At 38.0% G+C, this 17,745-nt stretch overlaps 1 protein-coding gene across 2 annotated transcripts; it reads right to left on the bottom strand.

Moving 5' to 3' along the window:
* Positions 1-7,149: 7,149 nt before the first annotated feature.
* Positions 7,150-16,578, bottom strand: LOC127431870 (uncharacterized). 2 transcript variants are annotated; one of them, XM_051682488.1, is made up of 5 exons: positions 16,536-16,578; positions 15,669-15,766; positions 13,441-13,587; positions 10,496-10,725; positions 7,150-8,194 (listed from the first exon to the last, which is right to left on the bottom strand). In XM_051682488.1, exons 2-5 carry the CDS (start codon positions 15,764-15,766, stop codon positions 7,971-7,973), a joined length of 699 nt encoding a protein of 232 aa, XP_051538448.1. In that variant the 5' UTR covers positions 16,536-16,578; the 3' UTR covers positions 7,150-7,970. The 2 variants fall into 2 exon arrangements, with proteins under 2 accessions (XP_051538448.1, XP_051538449.1); XM_051682489.1 differs by having other exon boundaries at positions 7,150-8,191; positions 16,536-16,575.
* Between the last annotated feature and the right edge of the window lie 1,167 nt (positions 16,579-17,745).

Genomic DNA, 17,745 nt, shown 5'->3' with positions numbered 1-17,745 from the left:
ATACTATATTGTTTCAATTGTAAAGTATTTATACATCATGTACTGCCTTAAATTTATGATGATTTTAATAAGTTTTGGGGGGATTACAGAAATGAGAATTTGGGGAAAGATGTGCTTATTTGCTATGAAAATATGTAACAATGCAAAATACTGTACATATTAATGGTCCTTAAATGAGACTTAATTTTCTTCTCCATTTTTTCTTTTGATTTATTTATGAAATATGAGCCGGCCATGTTTTTGTTAGATTCACCAAGGTATATAGTATTTGCTTTTAATGTACATCTATATGCACAGTACAGAGTGTCAACATGCAGTTGTTACCTTATGGATCAATTTCTACTTGATCTAACCCTTAAAAAACATTTGTTGGTGTAATCTCATGTAGTCAGGCTGATTTAGTCATATTAAAACATATTTTTGGCCAGTTAACAAACCAGTTAATTTACCACATGAAGCAAATTTTTAGGTTACCTAATATTTTTTTTTTTTACCGTGTACACACCAGCTGCACAAATATAATTTGAATTAAGGCTAAATAATTATCTGTACAAAAGCTATATAAAATCAATTCTACAAATATTTATTTAGATTTTCAGTGTAATTAACATGTAACAAAGGATTCTTTATTAAAAGCTAAATCACTGAACATCTCATGACATTAGGGCAGTATCCATCACCGCACACTGTTTAGTGCTGCCATGATGTAAGTGTCTCTGACATTCTGGCCACTGTTATACACACACTGTATCATTTTTCATATTTGCTTGCAGAGAAATGACCAGGATGTAGCTCAGTGTGCCCATTGGTGCTTGTGTGTTCCTCTGGCATCCACATCCTGCTCTGACCCATTTAGAGTGGTGTGTTGGTTATTTTAAGACACCAGTCACACACCCCGCAGCAGAAAAACACAGCACACAGTGTTTTAGAGGGTGCCAGTCCAGATCCATAATGGCATATAAAATACAATGTTTGCCAAAGTCAATAGGAGAGACAAAAACACAAAAAATCACTACATGATGCCACTACAACCCAAACTGTGTTGGTAATTTAATTTACGTATAAGAATAAGAATTGGGCAGCTGGATTTGATGTGAAAATACTTTCTCGTATGCCAGCTAAATGTAAAGAGAAAGCTATATATATATATATATATATATATATATATATTTAAAAGGGTAAACACTGACCAATAGGAAAAATGCACCATATTGAACAAACGTCCCCATATCAATCAGACAGATCCCCATTCTCTACAAGATAGGGGTCATGACTAGTCATGGTGGTTATATAATCCTGCAGGTGTTCTCCATTCATTGACTGGTTTGGATCTTACATAAGTGCAATTACATGAGGAAGGATGCAGTGTTGGAAACTGCTGTCACAGTTTGGCAGAGATCTTTGCCACTGCACCTGCCAAACAATCAGCTTGTATGAAATGGCCCTGTGCAAGCATCACTCGTGAGAGCTCACAGCCACAGCTGCTGTGACTGGCCGCTGATTCCAGTCACGTCCATTCTGATGCTTCAGGCTCCATTAGGCTCAAAGCATGGTTCCCCCTTCAGTAAGACCCTCCGGTACCCTCAGCCATCAATGAGAGGAACACAGCTGTCTCCTCTGAAAGACAGCAGGTGGACACACTCTCACACACTCAGCCTATTTATTCATCAGATCTCACCCTATCAAGAATGACTGTGATGGGAGGACTTATTGGTAATCACCAATGGCTGCTTTGTTGGTGAGACTGCAGAGAGAAGGGGGGGGGGGGGGGTGAGAGAGAAGGCACTTTCCTGCACAATATCTTTGCTATTTTTAGCAATGAATGTTAAATAAATATAAATAGACAACAATGAATAAATAAACAAATAAATATATATTATGTATGTCATAATGGATAACAATGTTTGGGACTATGTTGGTAAAACATAAAAACATACTAAAAACAAACAGCATTGATTGAATGAATGAATGAATGAATGAATGATTGATTGAATTAATGAATAAATAAATAAATATAGATGTCATAATTGAAAACATCGTTTGGCACTAAATGTTGGTTTGCATTTTTTGATAAACTTGGGACAGGCCAAAATCACAATTTTGAGGAGGAGGGATGGGGATAAAGACATCTGATATGTTTAAAGCTACTTTGCTAGGTTAATTTTATGTTAGATAATATCAATCTAATAGTTCACACAACAAAACACATAGGATTTGTACCTCTAATGCATTAAAATATGTCATGGGACACTAAAGTCTACCATTTTCGTGCAATGAGTGGAGAGATAGACAGGAAGAGGTGAATAAGTGTGTGAATGACAAAGATGAAGTTCAACGGAAAGATAAAGAGCCACAGTGGAGGCCAATAATGGCTTCACACTGCTAATTTGTCACTCTACTTGAACGGCAAACAGCAGGAAGACAGTGAAAACATGCTGCACTGTCACTTCCCGCTGCCCAAAGACATGCTCGCAAGAACCTTCATTTGCTGCTCATTCAGATGAAGACATCTGCTGTATATAGACCTCTGAATTGGCAACATCCACCAGAAAAAAAAAAATGCTAATGAAACCGATGCTTGTCTTTATATAGGGTGCGTCTCACTCAGCTCCCTAGTCAGTGCACTGGCCAGGAAGTCAGTCATTTCTAGGGCTTTCCCATTTTCCCAAACAAATCGTTTCAGTGCAGTAAAATTTGCTCATTAGAAGAAGAGGAGGAGCTGGGGGAGGTGGTGGTGGTGGAGGAGGAGAAGGTGGAAGAGATATTGGAGGTGTAGGAGGAGGAGGTTGTGGTGGAGGAAGAGGATGTGGTGGTGGAGGAGGAGGTTGTGGTGGAGGAGGATGTGGTTGTGGTGATGGAGGAGGAGGTGGTGGAAGATGAGGTTGAGGAGGAGGAGGTGGTGGTGGTGGAGGAGGTTGAGGAGGAGAAGGTGGTGGTGATGGAGGAGGATGTGAAGGAGGAGGTGGTTGTGGAGAAGGAGGTAGAGTAAGAGCTGGTGGTTGTAGAAGAGCAGGTGGTGGAGGAAGAGGTGGTGGTGGAGGAGGAGGAGGTGTTAGAAGATGAGGTTGAGGAGGTGGTGTGGTGGAGGAAGTAGAGGTATTGGAGGTGTAGGAGGAGAAGGCTGTGATGGAGGAGCAGGATGTGAAGGAGGAGGAGGAGGTGGTGGTATAGGAGGTGGTAGAGTAAGAGGTGGTGGTGGTAGAAGAGGAGAAGAAGGTGGTGTAGAAGGATGAGGGGGTGGTGTAGGAGGAGGTGGTGATGTAGGAGGAGAAGGTTGTGGTGTAGGAGGAGGAGGTGGTGGAAGATAAGGTTGAGGAGGAGGTGGTGGTGGTGGTGGAGGTATTGGAGGTGTAGGATGAGAAGGTTGTGGTGGAGGAGATTGTGGTGGATGTGAAGGAGGAAGAGTTGGTGGAGGAGAAGGAGGTACAGTAAGAGGTGGTGTAGGAGATGGTGGTGGTAGAGGAAGAGGTGGTGGTGAAGGATCAGGAGGTGGTGGAGAATGAGGTGGCGTTGGTGGTGGAGGATGAGGAGGGGGTGGTGGTGGAGGTGGTGTTGTAGGAGGAGGAGGAGGTGGTAGTGGTGGTGGATGTGAAGGAGGAGGAGTTGGTGGTGGAGAAGGTAGAGTAAGAGGTGGTGGTTAAGGATGAGGAGGTGGTGGTGGAGGAGGAGGAGAATGTGGATATGGTGGTGGTGGTGTTGTAGGAAGAGGTGGTAATGGTGGAGAATGAGGATGAGGTGGTGGTGGAGGATGAGGTTGAGGAGGAGGTGGTGGAGGATGAGGTTAAGGAGGAGGTGGTGGTGGATGTGTTTAAGGAGGAGGTGGTGGAAGATTACATTGAGGAAGAGGTGGTGGTGGAGGATGAGGCTGAGGAGGAGTAGGTGGTGGTGGTCTAATGTTTAGAACTTCACAAGAAGTAACGAAAGACGGCAGATTGAAGACGTTTCCAAATATGAAGCTGATTATAAAAAGGAACATGTTTTGACATTATGTGTAAGAAAAATGGCCTTTAAATAATATCAATTCAGCAAAAAGACCGAAACATGTTCAAGACCACTTGATCACACAAAGCACCCACTGATATTTAATAAGTATGTGTCAAGTTAAACTGCAAAAAAACACCAGCTGCTCACAAATCAAAACTAAACAAACAACTACCACCAAATGGTAATGCTCATTTAAATATTCTTGACAGCTGCTCTTCAGCTGACTTACTTTCAAGGATGCAACTCATAATCACAATTCTAAGTAATCGGAGCATCTATTACAAAACTTTTTAAATAAGGAGAGAAATATGCAGTAAAACATACACTGCAATATCACAGCAATGGTATCAGAGCGCCCTCTGGTGTCCCAGCAGGGTATATTCTCTTGAAATTAAATAACTAAATTTCCCAGCAAGTTGTGTAGTGGTTCTGAATAAAAAATGTTCCAATCACGTGTAGTCTAGAACTTTAGATATATAAAAATGTGTTTCAACGGGTTTGAGAATGGAACACTTGGCTTCACTCAAAGATCTTGCAGCACATTTAGTGACGAATGGTTGTACAGGAGAGGTTGTTGTGCGGAAAGCTCTAATATGAAGAATGTTTAGGTGTATTTTATGCAAATTCACTAACTGGGGAACTCTTTTCTCAAATGACTAATTAAAGGACTCTATCGTGTCCATCATTAATAAGTGATGGGTACAAAAATACTCTGTTAATTACTATTTATACTAAGTAGTGTAGTCTGGCATACGCCGTATGCTCACCTATCTTTCTTGGGATTTTGCGTATGCCCACCTGAAATAAATGATGATACAAATGGCTGCCAGAACGAGTAGTCTTTTGACCCGGAACTGTTTCAATCTACTAACGCGATGTCGCAGCACCGTTGAGAGAATGGTGTGTATATAAGTGTACAGCACAGAGCTGTGGGAGTGCAACTGATCAACAGGCCCGGTTCTACGAGGGTGCTAACGAAACTTAAAACCCTCAATTGCAGATCAGGGCAAACTACTGCCCGCGGGTCGATTTATCATGAACGTTTTTTATTAGATCTTTCACTTATCTGGCTTTGGGACCTATGGCGCATCAACAAGCGTTTAATATGCTCAGGGTTGTCAGATAATATATGCTATACCCCAATCAGAGATTTATACTTGCACAAATAGGAAATATTTCGCCTTATGTCATACTTAATTTATGCAATCTGACAACCATACATGCAAGTGCGCTCCTCTTCGAAAAAAATAAATAAAATACTTAGTGCTCAACTGTGTTGCCAACTTAGCGACTTTGTCACTAGATTTAGCGACTTTTATTCAAAAAAGCGCATGGCGACAAATCTAACGACTTTTTGGACAAACCTTAGCTACCTTCCGTAGAAGAAAGTCGCCAGTACTGCCCCGCGAGCGCGTGGTCTTGCTTTCCTGCCCGGACTCGGAGGCACACCTCTCTTTGCGTCTACTCTGTTCAGTGAGACTGACAGAGAGAGAGGTGAGCAGGCGAAAAGACGGAGCAGCACAATCAGTTGACCGCACGGCAGCTGACATAGACGTGAATGAGCTGCGCATGTGCAAACAGCGTTGTCAAGGACCAATCACGAATCTGTATTGTTTTTTGTAAACATGCACATCGTTTTTTTTCTGTGTAAATATGCACATAGTGTTTGTTATGGCTGAGCGCTGTGTGAGAGAAAAGATACGTTTCTGTCGCTTCTAACTTTCTCTCTGAGTGATTGATAGATATAGGGAATTAATAGGGTATTATAGTATGTACGGTAAGCACAGAGAAGCAAACACATGTAAAGGGCGGACACAATGCAAAATCCAAATGAGACGCGATGACGTCACGAATATGCTAATTAGCATATGACGTCATCTAGCGACATTTAGCGACTTTTCGTGCAGGCTTTAGCTACTTTCCATTGAAACTAGTTGGTAACACTGGTGTTCAATAGTGCAATATTCTGGTAAAAGAAAAGTGTGATGCAGCCACTCTGTGTCCATTCGTGAGGCTGTTTGTGCTGTGATGAACTTTAGTAAAATCCCAATAGATCTTCGTGTCATTCGCACACGGCGTGGACACGCGATGTATGTGAATGTTACTCTGGCAGTAATCATTTATCATTGTCATGCAGCCTGTTTTATTCAGTGGTGTGCTGAATGGGGTGCTGAATGGGGTGCCAAACATTGACAAGACTCACATCATGACCCATGAGCGTGTAAACAGGTTGATAATGTTTTCAGAACTTTATCCACTTTGCGGCCAACATTAAAATAAGCTTTTAGAATCTCTTTCCCGAATATTTTATTTTACTATTAAACCAGACTCCTGATATAGAGTGTTAAATTGAATACTAAATTACCACTGCATTGAAGTATGGTAAAATAATCAATTAAAAATTATACTCAGCCTTTATTCAGTTTTACTAACACAAAACTACAAGCAATCGCAGAATGATCCCATCAGTACTTCAGAAAATTGTGCATCAGTCTGGGCTTAAAAAATACAAATAAGCAGAAATTTGTATCTTCTCATGTTACATGTTCTACTTAATGGCTGATGTGGCCCCTGTTCCAAAATAATTGCACACCCCTGCTCAACTGAATATGTAAGACTAATAACTGGTAAGCAGATTTTCCTTGAATCCCAGCAAACACAAAATGCTGCATCAAATCTTATAAACGTGTCTGATTTCGCAAATCAGTATGTCCTTATCTGCAGGCGCAGAATTTTGCTGTCATTTTCAGCGACAGATCATGTGCAGAAGAATAAATGCTTTGTACATACAAAAACAACCTTTCTTTACATTGTTTTAGTAGCCTAGAATTTAAACATGATTTAATGTATTAAAAAAAAATAAAAAATAAAAATAGTAATTAAGATACATCTCCACTTTATACAGAGCACCCTCACTATTTTCAGAAGCACCCTCAGTGATGTTGATCTGGAACCGGGCCTGCTGATCAACCACTAAAATTATGACCAAATTATGAGATTCTAAACGTGTGTGTACTCGGAGAGGCAATATACAAAAAATGCTCCTCCAAATGATGTTTTAATACTTTTGGACATATTTACTCTTGAAGAATTTAGTTTAGTTCTTGAAGAATTAGACATGGTTCACCAATAAATTAAAAGTAAAATAATTTACTATCCTTCATCTTGTTTTAAACCTGCATGATTTTATTTCATTTATAGACTATGAAAGGAGAAGTTTAACAGATTTTCCAAGTCAGCAAGAAAGCAAGTACCAATCCAACAGGAAACACCATATTATCAGTTAATTACCAATAATAAATGAGCAGGGCAATAATTATGTGCTTAAATTGTTTTATAAAAACATGCAACATCTAATACATAATTGTCAAGTTTATTTCAAGCTCATTTACATTAAATAACAATGATGAGATAATACAAAAACAAACCATCATAAAAACAAATTCAAACAATTTGGTGGGGGCTTAAATCTGTTTAAAAACCATGAAATACATCCACATCCTTATGTGGTTTGAAATCTGATTAAAAACATTTTAATTTAAACAGTCAGATCAGTAATTTAAGTCACGACATGACTGTAATGTCATATACAAAGTGCTGTAGTATCTACAGCACTTTAAATTCACTCATATATTGAATTAACTATGTAATGTATGATGAATATCTCAGCGGTTTCAAACACAGTATATACATGATACAGTATGCCTCTGTCACTTATGTTCATAATGGACATGAGAATAGGTCAAATGTCCAGTTTTCCATTCTCTATTTTCACACTGACAGCTACTCTTTTATCTCTCTTGGAGTTGTGCTGATGCTTAAGTCATTACTATGGCAACAGATGTAGATATACTGGATATTGACTACACTGTCTGAACAATCCAAACAACATTTAAATAACTAAATGTGAGCAGTGTAAAACAAAGCCATGAGGTTCTGATACAGTCTCATTCTTTAAGACTTTGTTTTTGATAGGAACCAAATATTTAGTTTTTTCTCAATTCATGTGAAATTCCCTCATGAAGATGAGCAGAGAGAGCGCTGGTGAGGTTCTCGATATGTGTGCGGAGGAACTTGCGATCCTCCTGTAGATCCTGCACCTGTTTCTCCAGAGCTTCAATCCTCTCTTGTTTACTCTCCAGCAGACACTGAAGTCTGGTGATGGTCTGCATCACACTATATGATACACCCTCATTAGGAATCATATCTGCTGAGAAAGAGAGATGGTTACTTCTTTTGATATTCAGTGGCCCCCAAAAACTATTTGTACACTTTTGAACACTGAAGTCACACTTAAAAGTGTCTAAATTTCATTGAATTAACTAAAATATTAAAATAAGTGGCATCTGCAAACAAATGTTGCTAGAACTTAGATCTAACTTCAAAACCATTTTGCAAAGACTTTTAAGTAATTGGTGTGGCAGTGATGTTTAGTGGATGCATAAAATCAGTTCCCCTCAAGTTCAAACAGGTGCCCTAGCAGAGTAACCACAGGTGGAGTTCATCACATTTACTATGGACACGTAAAACAAATTTGAACAACCAGAAAGTGTCCAAATACTAATGTATTTATTGTTATTGTAATACTGTTTTAGTATTTCAAACGTAGCATTTATGGGAAAAGATTTTGACACTATTGTTTTATTTGAATCAATAAATATACATTTCTAGTTTGAACATTATTTGTCCTTCAGACCTTTTTTTTTTTTGGGTGGGGGGATTGGGAAACAAGCTTCATACCATGAAACCCACATTTGGTTTTTGACCAAATGTAACAATTTACACATAGTCTAAAAGGATATTAAGATATCTTTAATACTTCTGCAGTAATAGGCACTCCAACTTTGAAAAACATAGCAACAAAACAAAATGACCATATTGTTGGTAAGTATATTTAATACAAATCTTAAAAGGAATATTCTGGGTTCAATACAAGTTAATCTTAATCGACAGCATTTGTGCCATAATATTGATTTCCACAAAAAATAGTTTCGACTTGCCCCTCCTTTTCTTTAAAAAAAGCAAAATCTGGAGCTGTGTCCCAAATGACACAATATACACTATGCACACAAAATGTACTATGCATTCAGCCATGTAGTGTATGAATTTTCAAAGTGTAGTATCATCCAAAATGGAACACTTAACATTTTTTTACTACACGGAAGCTTTCACTGTTTAACAGCTGACAGAAGTGACGTTTCAAACCCAAGCGTTGTGTTGCCGCAGGCTTTAGCGCGCTATCCACCCTAAGTTCAACACTTATATCTCAATAATATACATATTCACACAGCATGGTATGATGGTAGCATTTCACTCACTTTTGTATGGTGCTGTCTTCACAGAAGTTTTGCTAGTTGTCATATTCTCCATTCTTTACAACTGTTTTGCCAGACCACCATCGCTGCCGGTAACTCCGCCCCTTCCGCTATGTATGGCAAGCCGCGTGCGTTGAGTGCACGAAGTGTCCAACATTCCACACTCTGTTTTGACAGTTGAAAAAGTGCATCATCTGGGTACTTAAAGTACACTTCTTTTTGTTGCATTTTCAGTGTAAACATACTACTCGCACTACTTGCACTACAAAATGACGTATAATAGTGCAGAAGTTGTGCGACAAAATTAATTTTTGTCGTAATCAACATTACGCCACAAATGCTGTCAATTGAGCTGAACTTGTATTGAACCCAGAATATTCCTTTAACACAAGGCATAAGCTGAATTGTCAGTTAAGAGCTGTTGATTAATCGTTGCAATAATAACCCGAACTGTCTATTAATCGTTATAATAATAGTTAGATTAATCAATTATCAAAATAATTGTTTTTGATAATGGTGCATATTGCCAGTGGACAAAACACAAAAACATTAACACCGCATCTTTCCAAAACTAACCCTATGTCAATATGAAGAGCTGTTCACAACTTATTTCACTTCTGCCATTTGATGTTTCTGCAAGTGAATCAGGGCTGCTGTAGCTCAATAAGTAGAACATGGCGCTAGCAACACCATGATTATAGGTTCCCAGGGAACACACAAACTGATAAAATGTATAGAATTTATTATATACTTTGGATAAAAGCGTCTACCAAATGCATAAATGTAAATGGATATTCAATGAGGAAAAAAAAAAAAATGAATGTAGGATGGGACTTTTATCAATGAAGTATTGACTGGATAATAAAAAGGGGCATTACCCACTTTTCCAGGTGGTTGTAGGGGACGGCTTGAAGAAGTGGGGACAGGGATTAGAGGCAGAGCACATTATGACAATTTGGTTATGACGACTCCAATTAATCATTCACAATAAGACCAGGGGTGTTTATTAAGAAAATAAACAGGGTCAGTTTTGACTTTGATGTTGACTTTACCAACTGCCTGATGAGGAAGGCCATACCAGCTGCATCACTGCAACCCCTAAGATTTACTCAAATATCCCTACATCCCATCATTGTAATCTGGTGATGCTAACCAGCTCATTTACACTGAATATCAGTAAAGGAATAATTACGTACAGGAAATGGCACTGCTCTGAGAGTTGTCCTGCTCTGCATCACTGGCAGCCACTGAGTTTGTATCTTCCCATTGGATAACTTCAGTATCTGTCTCCTGTTTTATCCAGCTGTAGCTGTTCACAGGTGTCTCACAGGTGTCCTGTCTTGTAGAGCTGGAGTCCATCTCACTGCTGGATGAGTATGGAGCAGATTCCTGCTGCCATTGAGAGTTTATCTCAAACTGAAAACTGCTGCAGGAGGACAACAGAACACAATAATCACATTAAAATTACTCTGATATTGTTTTTACTTTACAATCAACATGAAATCAAAACTGGCCCTATTTACTAATGGTTAAGGTTAATCTTAACAATCCTGGTCTCATTCTGTATGATTCATTGGTGCACGCTATTCCAAAGGAAAACATGTTTGTCTTCTAAATCTTTCATCTAAATGTAAAAACATGCTCTGCATCTAAAACAACTTTCCTTTTCATATGACATCACCTTCTTATTTGTGGACCCCTCCAACCACCTGTTTTATTTTGCTATGTTTAACACCCTAAACTTGGTCTGAACTTGTCAGTTATTATAAATGATTCAATATTTAATAGTCTGTAGTGTATTTTAATTTTAGTAATAAGTAAAAATAGGTTTATATTTAGTTAAACTATTTTATGATATCATCATACATAAAATCCATGCTAATTAGCCTATCTTTTGTAAATAAGAGCAGTGAATCAGAATGCCCATGTTTGACAGAACATTTCATAAGGATTAAAATACATAATTTACACGTTAAGCCATTGCACCACAGATGTACATCAAAAAGAACTCTGAATTTCAAACCATAAATATCTTCACCACGATTCAACACTGATGCATAATAGTGATGGGGATTTAGATTTATCCCAGTGATTCAAGGCTTTTGAATTTGTTCACTATTCTTTCAGTGTCCATTTCTGAAAATTACGCCTTTGCACCAGTAGGTGACAATAAATGATTGTCTGTTATGTGCTTTGAGCGTGTCATGGAACCAAAAGCACTGAGTCGTTCACGACCGAAACTATGGAGCCAAATTACTCAAAATTAAATCACTAAATAAATCAATAAAGGCCCCTTGGATTTTATTTTAGCACTAGATTGGACTCAAGATGGCGCCGAGTATGGCTGCTGCATTGCGAGCTCCGACACAACACTGCCGTTTTTTTGTTTGTTTACAGTTCTTATGTTTTTTTGTCTTGGATGTTGTCTGCCTTATTGTATACGATAGACAAACACTTTTGGACATTGGTTCTGCAATTGCACACCAAAAACCGGACTTCCAATTCCTCAATGCCGACATGCTGTTTACAAACACGCCAGTGGAGCCCTTTGTCTGGTCTGCCCAGCCGCGGAAATGCAGAAGGAAAAGGGGAAATAGAGCCGGCGTTCTCATCAGAGTAAGACGTAGCGCAAATCGACCCCCGCTACCCAGTATTCTACTGGCAAATATTCAGTCTATGGACAACAAGCTCTGCGAGCTGAGAGCGCGGATCTCTTTCCAACAAGAGACTTAGGACTGCTGCATTATCTGCCTTACAGAAACTTGGATGTCTGCGGAGATTCCAGATTCAGTCATCGAACCCGCGGGTTTCTCCGTGCACCGAGCGGACAGAGCGAAAGACCTCTCAGGTAAAAGCAGAAGTGGTGGTGTATGTATTATGATCAACAAATCCTGGTGTGATCAGAGGAACGTACATTCTATCAAGTCTTTCTGCTCTTCTGATCTGGAATTTCTCATGCTTCTGTGTCGACCATTCTGGCTACTGAGGGAATTCACAGCGGTCACTATCACTGCTGTGTACATCCCCCCACAAGCCGACACAGACCGGGCACTCAAGGAACTGTATGGGAGTATAAGTGAGCAGCAAACCGCGCACCCTGAGGCCGCGTTCATTGTGACCGGGGACTTTAATAAAGCCAGTTTCAAATCAATCGCACCGAAATACCACCAACACATTAGTTTCAACACACGAGGGGACCGGGTTTTGGACCATTGCTACTCTCCCTTCCGGGATGGCTACAAATCCCTCCCCCGCCCACCATTTGGCAAATCGGACCAGTCTTCCATTCTGCTTCTGCCCGCTTACAGGCAGAAACTGAAACAGGAAGCACCCACCCTCAGAACGATCCAGTGCTGGTCGGACCAATCAGATTCTACACTACAAGACTGTTTTGATCACGTGGACTGGGAGATGTTCCGGTCCGCCTCTGATGACGACATCGAGGTTTACGCTGATAGCGTAACGTGTTTCATCAGAAAATGTGTAGCGGACGTTGTTCTGACCAAAACAATACGGATCTACCCTAACCAGAAACCATGGATTAATAGTGATGGTCACACGGCACTTAATGCGCGGACCTCCGCTTTTAATTCCGGGAATGCAGAGGAGCATAAACAAGCCAGTTACGCCCTCCGCAAAACTATAAGAGCAGCAAAACGCCAGTACAGGGACAAGATTGAAGGACAGTTCAACACCACAGACACACAGTGTTTACAGTTGTCAAGAAAATTATCCTATGAATGACTTACAGTTTTCTCTGCATATTAGGCTGGGATAGAAGAAAGTATTTTAACACTAAAAAGTTACACACTTCAGCTTTAACCCATATACAAAATGTAAGACAAATGTTGGATGAATTAAATGCAGTACATGACAGTAATATTGGCTTAGGTGTTCTTAACATCATTCTTAACAGCACTGAGCAACATGTTTGACTGAAAAATGCCATTATGGAATGTCATTACGTAAAAGGGCGTCCAACTTTGAAAGGTAAAACCTGCTATTGTTAAGTGACATGCCGATAGCCGTAACCCTGAAAATAAAAAGACAGTCCGTGCAGACTTTGCTGATAATGTAATTTGTGTGATCCGATCCTGAACGCGGAAAAACGTATCCTTTGGCCTTAATGCAGAATACTTACCAGAATTGCGGTGTTGAATTACGCATCTTCTCTCTGTGATTTCTCTGGTACTGTCTCCATTTCTGCCTCAATTGCTGCTGTCTTGCTGTAGAGAGTTCAGCTACTGGAGGAGTTTTTGTCTTTCCCTCTCTTTTTCTTTGTTGATAACTAAGAACATTAAACAAAAAGATTTTTAATGAATACTTCACGCTTTCTATGTGCACCTTCCCCACTCATTCATAGTAGCATGACATTTTGAGAACAGCTGAATTAAATGTAATAATCAAATATTTGTGTAATAACGAGGGTTGGGTACCAACCAGTTCTTGTTCAGAAGCGGTTCCATTCTTTAAAAAAATACCAGAACAGTATGATATTGATGACTTTTAGTTCTGTAAGAAATTTCTAAATACAAACTGCACTTTAAACTAAATGAAAAAAGCAATAAAATAAGGAAGTGATCAAACAATCTTATTTAACCACCTCCCCAAATCCAAACATTTACCGTCTCCAACGGCTCCATTTGCCATCACGCAAGCATCCATCAATGACAACAGGTGGAAAATTACTAATAGCCTACAGATTAAGAACTGAAGACAATTATAATTGTAAAGATAATAATAATCATAATAATAAAGCCTAATAAATTCCCTTGTTTCCTAAAATAATGCTGCCAAATGTGTGTTCTTATTGAATTTGTGTTTGTATTGCGTTTTGGTAATACAGTTAATCCTGCCTAAAGAAACTAATAAAAAGAAAAGAAAATACATTTGAACATACAAGGTGAATGTGTCTTGTATTATTTTATGATTTAATCACTTTTGTCTTTGTTTCTTTAATACAAAGAAATATATTACTAAACCTGCAGAGTTGCGTTCACAATGTGTAAGAGCGAACTGCTCCGTGGAAATGAAGCAAACTAAAATCACAGCACCTCCTGAGATGATCGGAGATCATTTGCAGCATTCTCACAGATGACATTATTCTTGCAAACAGTTTTCAGATGAATGAAAGATAAAAAAAAGAGTGAAAACTCTTTACATGTGCTTGTCCCACGAGACAGGTTCCTGTTGCACGCCTCTGAACAAACAGCGAATCAGACACGAACACTGACGGCTATTCTTTTGTCTGTTCTTAAAAATGTAATAAGTGTGTTTTTTCAAGCACGTGTCTGTGTCTAACTGCATTTCTTATCATGTGTCACTCTGAGATGCCTTACAGGTTGCCCACCTGTTGCGGGTAGATGAGCAAAATTACTTCCGCATGAAATACATTTGGACGAGGAGCTTGTGAACTGGATTCAGTCTCGTCTCATTTTGAGGGTGGCGGGTGCTAGTTTCACACCCTGGCCACTTTTTAATATACATTTGGCGACTTCCCAGATATTGTTGATCATTGTCTGTTCACAATCAGCATCGGGATCTTTCTAAGACATCGTTGTTATCCGATTACACTGTCCTATCGCCCAGCCCTCGTCTACAGCAAGAAATCCACAGTGCTACCAGTGTTTTTTGATTCCCGAATGAATGACTCTATTGAGCCGGTTCTTTTGAATCTGCAGCACAAAACATACGGTGCTTCTGGTGTAGTCTGATTTTAGTGAATCAAAAACACTGAATTAATCTTATACTGATGCGCAAGTAATGAATGTCCAACTTAAAATGAAATTAGAACTGTTGAAATCTCACAAGTCTGAACTACAACATTAGACTACAGAACACAGCCTAAACTGTCTCTGGAACTGTTACTGTTAATTTAATGTTGTACTTCAGACCTGTGAGACTTTAATCAAGCAGTGCAGTTACTGACTTATTTATATGACAATGTGTAGTTAAAGATATACAACTTTAATGTAATCTATCTATCCATCTATCTATATATATAGTTTGGATCAATTATTGGATTGCATTTATGCCTCAAAGGCTGCCAATTTGGCTTTTTCAAGAATTGTATTTATTATAATTTATTTCTAATTTGCTATATCTGCTCTGCAGAAATCTGAAATTATCTTATCATTTGGCAACAGGCTGCTGAGGGCATTAAATGCAATAATAATTGCATTTCTTATTTCCAAATAACTCTTCCTCAAAAGTACTTAAATAATTGTTACTGGAACCAGAATAGCTTAATTCCTTACGATTCCTATCCCTAGTAATAACAGTTGTTTTATTTAATATTTAAAATAGTCATTCTAAAAAGATAATTCTAAAAGTTAATTATTTGACATAGATCTCAAGAATCAAGACTACCTCTCTCTTCTTTTTGCAAGGTATCTGGCCCGTGCAAGAGGATCCGCGTTCACCTTTGCTCTGTGTCGGGCTGATTTTTCATTGTTTGACAGTGGCATCTATGAATGAAAACATTAAACTTTATTCAAATCAGTTATATGTAACACTACAATAATCATTTTGAGCAAAGAATATTTTACAGTGTCACAAAGGGCATCTTGTATCTTTTTCTTAATTGTTAACTTCATCTGTAATAACAGTCAAATCTGTTACTATACTAAACATTACTTACGACTGAAGTCTAGTATAAAAATGTCTGTGTCAAGTGAATGCTCTAATCAGAGTTGATAACTGACTGTAACAGTATGAGATGCAGTTAAACCTCATTGCACAGTACAAAAGTAAATTACAGTCAATTATAAACTTGCTGAAATCATTCTTGTTCATAAGAGTAGCACCTCCAATCTAAGCTAACAAGCTAATAACTCCAATCTCAGAACAACTAGACTACAAACATACTCGAGGCATGCTCACAACATTCGATGAATATACAGTATCTATTATATGCAGTAAACAGTGTTTTTCATAGAAATGTCATATATTATCATACCTTATGCTTTATAATTATATCTAAAACAGTATGAATCAAATTCCATAAATAGTATTATGCTTTATGAAATCACCATAGTTTAATAAATGCTATCTCGCTACGAGTGTCAAATTGAGTGACTGGTTACACTGCCTGACATTTCACTCTCCATATTTTTCCTATTTCATTTTTTTTATTTTATTTACAAATTTAAAACATTCCTTTTTTACACGTGAACCTTAAGTAACCCTGCATTTTAATAAAAAAGCTCAAATGATCTGATATTTTAAAACACCAACCTTCTAACACAGCCATGACAGTTTGCAGTTTTTCTTTTGTGACGTCATTTCCTGTTTCGCGGTTTTCTGTCACATGATAACAGAACGGCTACTTTTTTTTTGCTTGATTTTTATTTTTATTATTATTATTATTATTATTATTATTATTATTATTATTATTATTTATTGTGCTTAGGTTAATAACATGGTCAAAATACAGAGCATAAAATAATCAATTACATTGTTCAACAGTTCAGAAAGTGAGAAATACAATAAAGAACAAAAATAACAATAATAATAATAATACAAAACACATAAATAAAAATTAATGTTTGGGCAGTTACATGAATTTGAAAAGCTTTAGAATTTGTATTGCTTTCATACGTTTCTGGTTTTGTGTTCTCATGTTTGAAAGTGTTTCTAAATACATCTGAAGATCAGTGTTACAGAGGTTATATATGAGGTTACTCTTGTCTTGTGAATGTAAAACTCTGCTAAAATAATTAAAAGATTAATGATGTCATTTTGATTTTCAGAAAAATTTGCGTTTTGTAAATTAAGTAAAATATCATATGGTTTTAAATTTAAAGACTTGTTAAATTTTTTTATCATGTCCATTTTAAATACAATCCAAAACGAAACAGAGAAAGTGCAATAAAAAAATAAATGTTTAATATCTTCAACTGATGTGTTGCAAAAAGTACATTTTTCACATACAGTATGGATATATCTACAGGTGCATCTCAATAAATTAGAATGTCGTGGAAAAGTTCATTTATTTCAGTAATTCAACTCAAATTGTGAAACTCATGTATTAAATAAATTCAATGCACACAGACTGAAGTAGTTTAAGTCTTTGGTTCTTTTAATTGTGATGATTTTGGCTCACATTTAACAAAAATCCACCAATTCACTATCTCAAAAAATTAGAATATGGTGACATGCCAATCAGCTAATCAACTCAAAACACCTGCAAAGGTTTCCTGAGCCTTCAAAATGGTCTCTCAGTTTGGTTCACTAGGCTACACAATCATGGGGAAGACTGCTGATCTGACAGTTGTCCAGAAGACAATCATTGACACCCTTCACAAGGAGGGTAAGCCACAAACATTCATTGCCAAAGAAGCTGGCTGTTCACAGAGTGCTGTATCCAAGCATGTTAACAGAAAGTTGAGTGGAAGGAAAAAGTGTGGAAGAAAAAGATGCACAACCAACCGAGAGAACTGCAGCC

This window comes from Myxocyprinus asiaticus, chromosome 41 (assembly GCF_019703515.2).
Source record: "Myxocyprinus asiaticus isolate MX2 ecotype Aquarium Trade chromosome 41, UBuf_Myxa_2, whole genome shotgun sequence".
NCBI lineage: Eukaryota > Metazoa > Chordata > Actinopteri > Cypriniformes > Catostomidae > Myxocyprinus > Myxocyprinus asiaticus.
The sequence above is the reverse complement of the archived record's forward strand: the minus strand, read 5'-3'. Positions and strand labels throughout refer to the sequence as shown.